This window comes from Aptenodytes forsteri, unplaced genomic scaffold (assembly GCF_000699145.1).
Source record: "Aptenodytes forsteri isolate BGI_AS27 unplaced genomic scaffold, ASM69914v1 Scaffold99, whole genome shotgun sequence".
Taxonomy (NCBI): Eukaryota; Metazoa; Chordata; class Aves; order Sphenisciformes; family Spheniscidae; genus Aptenodytes; species Aptenodytes forsteri.
This window is the reverse complement of record NW_008795321.1, coordinates 1,284,928-1,290,086: the sequence shown is the minus strand read 5'-3', so window position 1 is coordinate 1,290,086 and position 5,159 is coordinate 1,284,928. Positions and strand designations below refer to the sequence as shown.

General features: G+C 38.4%; 1 protein-coding gene across 1 annotated transcript in view; it reads right to left on the bottom strand.

Annotated features, from left to right (window-relative positions):
- The window catches only part of MRPS27 (mitochondrial ribosomal protein S27), a 51,260-nt gene that overhangs the window by 37,035 nt on the left and 9,066 nt on the right, over positions 1 to 5,159 (bottom strand). The window contains exon 3 of the mRNA XM_009279934.2: positions 4,700 to 4,758. Coding sequence (XP_009278209.1) covers positions 4,700 to 4,758 — 59 coding nt within the window. The remainder of the gene's footprint in view (positions 1 to 4,699; positions 4,759 to 5,159) is intronic.

Genomic DNA, 5,159 nt, shown 5'->3' with positions numbered 1-5,159 from the left:
TCCTACCAAATATCTTATGTGGACAGGTACTGCGCTACCATTGCTCCATCCCTGGAAACATTCAAGGTCAGGTTGGACGGGGCTCTGAGCAATCTGATTTAGTTGGAAGATGTCCCTGCCCACGGCAGGGGGGTTGGACTAGATGACCTTTAGAGGTCCCTTCCAACCCAAACTATTCTATGATTCTATGATTCCCTTCCTTGTATCTCCCAACCTGCCAAAGAGCAGCCCAGATCTTTTGCAAATGAAGTTATTTTGGATTGCTCAGCTGAGGAAGGTATCCAAACTGGTAAAACATACCGTTCTGGCTACAAAGTGTATTTTTCTCTCAGATGCTTCCACCACTTCTCAATATCATTTCAAAACATAACTGCTGCATAACTTGAATAATAGGCAGATATTTCTGACTAATTTATTTTTATATATCTTTTTTACCCACTTATTTTTCTGGAGGGAGCAAAAGCCAAGACCTGATGAACTGATGAAGTCTATGTCAGCTACAGCCTTAGGACAATGAAAACATCTCAAAGGAAAAATTAAATATGTTGTAGGATTGTGTCTACGTGTCTTCTCTTTTTTCTATTTGTGCTGGAACAGGTTAACGGTATTTATTACATCCTGTAGATTTGTATACAGAAACAAAAGATCATATTATTGGGAATGAATGCCATGTAAAGTATGTTTCAGGAGTAAAATTTTTTTTTTTGGTCCATTGTGATCATTTATTACAAGCAATACTTTAGAGCAACTGAACAGTTTCAGATGCTAAACTGCTTGATTGGCATGAAAGTATCAAAAAAATGTAACTTCTGCACCCACAGAACAGACATGCAGATATAGACAGTGCAGGTGAAGCTTATTTTGCATGTGATGTTGCACTAACTACTGATACACTGGCATTATAAGGCATAAGCATAATTTCAAATATATGGAGACCACTATAGTCCCAAAATGATTTAATGGCTGAAATCAGGCCTCAAAACTGTAACTTGCTACCATGAAAGATGTAACAGCATATCTAAGAATAACTTCTAATAGCTTGCTATTGTCCCATTTTGTGATTATAATAAAGTACTGACCACAGGTAATAAATTCTGAAATCTGCAGAAATAACTCCATTTCCAAAAAAACCAATTATCAATCAGGGAAAGGCAATGAAAAAATCTAGGTAGATTGTGCAAGAATTTGCAAAGCACATGCACACACCAACATATATATTTTACAGACAGTGCGTGTACTTTTTTCTATGCAGTGGGTCACAGGTTTAATGCAATTAAAAATCCTCTTGAGGATCTCAACATAAAACTTCCACAATTGCTTTCAAACACATTGAAAATCTTTGTTGGCATAAAACCTACACACAGAATCAGCAGAGTTACCTCACCACAAAACCTCTCTCCATTATGCTAATGTTTCTATCATATGAAAAACACCCTGACGTGAGAAATAGTGACATCTCAGTGAGACAGGACAAAGTAAGGCGAACTGCAGGTCTTTGATCTGGCTGAAAGTGCTCTGCATTCTGATTAGAATTTCTGCTGGGATCCTAGGAGATGAAAGGATTTTTTTAAGTCTGACAGTTAACGGGGGGGGGCGGTATTCAGAAGAGAACAAAAAGAGGAGCACTGAAAGCAGATGACGTCATGCCTCACAATGGCCTTTACCATCTTACTGACATGTTCCACAATGTAGCGTAGCAGTTTCCACACAGCTATTCTTGAGAGCTCAAGATCTTCTGTGGAGACAGTATGGCTGGAGATCCACTGCTTTAAAAGGATGGAAAGTTGAAACAGGTCTAAATATAATACACATATTGTATTTCAGGACCCTAAATGCATTATGGTAATGCTCCAGAATACTACTTTTTGAAACTATGTTCTGCCTGACACACTACAAGGAAAGTCTCCAGCCTACAAAGCTTACAATTACAAGTTCTGGAACTCCCATCTTCAGGAAAACCCTACACAGCAAGCATGGAAATGTCATTTACTTCCCTCTGGTTCTTCTCACAGGCACAGCTTGCCCTTTTGTACCAGGAACATCTTCCAACCTTGTAGGGGCCTTGGAACTGACTATCCTTCACTGCAGGTTGCCAGAGGCACCCAACATTGAGGAGAGACATCAAAATCTCCCCCTTATACTCTACAAGCAGTTAAGGGGAAAAACACAAGACTCTTGAGAGCATTCTGCTTATTTACATTCAGGCAAATGCACATACAGCCAACTTACCAGGCCACATACACATTTGCTCACAATGGATTTGTATACCTTAGAAGACATAAAAAAGCTTTTTGCTGATGCTGCCTTTCTCTTTTTTAGACGCTTACTCGCCTTACGTAAGTACAAAAATTGTGCTTTGAACTGTTTCTCATGAAGCCAGAAAAAGAGATTTCTTGTCAAAGCTCCTCTGTTTCTTAACTCTCCCTCTCTACCACCTCCTTTATGTCTCATGGTGTGGCCACTTTTGCAAGGACTTTTTCTGTGTCAAACATCCTCCCAGCTGCAAAGAGATATCTTTATAAACATGTCCATTTGAACTCCAGCCTATGTGCAAAATGTAAAGAACAATAAAAGGGGCCTTGCGGATACCACCCACATCTCCTGTTTCCTGAAGCTAGCACACTTATTTTCATTTGAAAGGGAAGCTGATGTTATAATTGGGATTTTTACATTTTCACATGAATCACAGACCTCTCTACACTGTTTCACTACCTGCATATAAATGCATTTTAAGGATAGTTTCATGCATCATGCTGGAATGAAGTCTCCTGGAAAACTGATGCTAACATCACCAAGACGTTTTGCAACACCAAAACAAAGCAGCATTACAGGGACACACACAAGAAAAATTCCAACCAAAGCATGTCTCACAAGCCATTTGACACATCAGTACCTCTCTATTCTCTGCATACAGACTACTAAAATCTGTATCAATTACAAATGATCATATTTGATGTGCAAATAACTATACTCTCATCAGCCGCAGGAGAATTATTTCCTAGAGAAACAGTAAATAACTGTAATTATTTTTGAACTGCAAATCTCTCCTTTAGAATGTGTTTTTATGGATAAAACCCCTGTATTTTAAACTGATGTACTAACCAGGCACAGATGAAGAGTGGGGAGGATATTTACATGTTAAAGATTCCCATTCTATTCTCTCCCTCTTACTACGGTACGTTTTCTATGCTTCTAATTTTTTGTCACTCTCTCTGAACTTCTTGTTTTCAAGAAGAAAGAACCTGTAAGATACATTACATATGAACATCTCACTCTATCTGGATTTTATCTGTACCATTTTGAGAGTCAGCAATTAAACTACCACACTTTCCTCTTGGTGTCAGGGCATTCAAAGATCTCTTGGCATTCCTTACCCTACAGGGCCTGACTCCATCAGACAGAACTTAAGTCTGCGTGGCACAATGTATATTACAATCTTCAAGAAAGTTAGCAAAAGGTACTGATAGGACATCTGTAAAACAAAAACAAGGGCTTGCCTTAAACTGGCTTTACTTTCTCCTGCTTTCATCTGACCTGTTGCAGGATGGAAAACTGATTTTTGACCACAGATTCTGACAGGACTAATGAAATCTTGATGAGAAAGAATAAAAGCTCTACTAACCTCTTCTCTGTGAGAGATTCTTCTTCTCAATCCTTTTATTTTTCATTACAGGATATTGCTAGTATTACTAAACTGGGTTTCTTTTGTTTCCATCTTCAAGCTCCGAGGTTCAGATACTGCCCCAGTAGTACCAGAGAATCACAGAGATCTTAAGTCTAATGCAGTCATGCACTTACAACTATGCATTTACTTAAAATAGCCATCCAGTAAACTTCTTCATTAAAATAACAATCATTATTATTTACAAATAACAACCTGACATTATTTGTAAATATGCTCTCTCATGCACTTTAACAGGATGAGTTACTTCCTCTGTGTAGGAAGTAACAAAATGTGTGTGCAACCATCCATAAAAAACCTAATTTCTTTTAGTGATCAGCAAGAATTACTGCCCTCTTAAAGTCAATATTGAGGTGTATTGACCTGAAGCAAGCAAGCATTCAACCTGACACTAGTAGAAAAGGTACCAAATACACTTCACTCAACACAAAAAAACTTGCAGAAAACCCTAACAACCAATGCATAAGGTGAACTACACAGCTTATCTGGGGAATGTAAAGTACTAAGGGAATAAAACCCAAAACTATACTTCATTTAGCCTTGCTGACTTGATCATTACCACAGCATGCCCATTCTCATTTCTGTTCATTCTAAGGAAACAAGCTTCCTTGAGTCCTACACTTACACATGCAAATATGCATATAGCCAATTTAGTTAAATTATGACTCAGAGAACAAAAAAGTATCAGAAGGAAAAACTGTAAACAAACATAATTCCTTATAATTTCAGCATCTCTAATGTAAATCATAGCTGGAGGTTATATTAGCTGTTCAGTGGCTCAGACTAACATGTTTGACAGGAGTCAATGCCAGAAGTCCAGAAGGAGGGTAGCCATAACAAAGGAGAAGTTACCAAGAAGGCCCTTAGCTGTGAGATATAAGACAAATAGATGCACATATTTTGCAAAAGAGAAATCAAAGCCAGTAAGCTGGAAAGTGTCAGAGTCTTAAAAGGGCAAGACTTCATGGTATTTACTTGTATGTCTCAAAGTTCATGTTGGGGGGAAAAGATGCTTACTTGTAAAGGTAATATTCGGCTTGATCCACTTCCTCTCGTGAAGAAACGTTGTCAACAAACTGATTAAAAATAAGAAATAAAAGCTTCAGAGTGAGCACTCACAAAGCATATCAGAATATAATGCCACTTCAATAAACAAAATACATTTGTTTGGCATATTTAGTTGTCTGACAGTACTGGAGGTCTTCAAGTCTTTCCTTGCTCCTACTCAAGTTTCTTCTAGACTGCTAAAAGTCAAGTCTTTTTAAACAGAGACAACTCCCCTCCTCACCTCTCAGAAACATTATGCACCTTGAAAACATGGAGACCATCTGGGTGAGGAATTGGTTAGATGGTCACATCCAGAGGGTAGTGGTCAACAGCTCAATGTCCAGATGGAGATTGGTGACGAGTGGCATCCCAAAGGGGTCTGTAGTGGACCGGTATTGGTTTAATATCTTCATCAATGACATAGACAGTG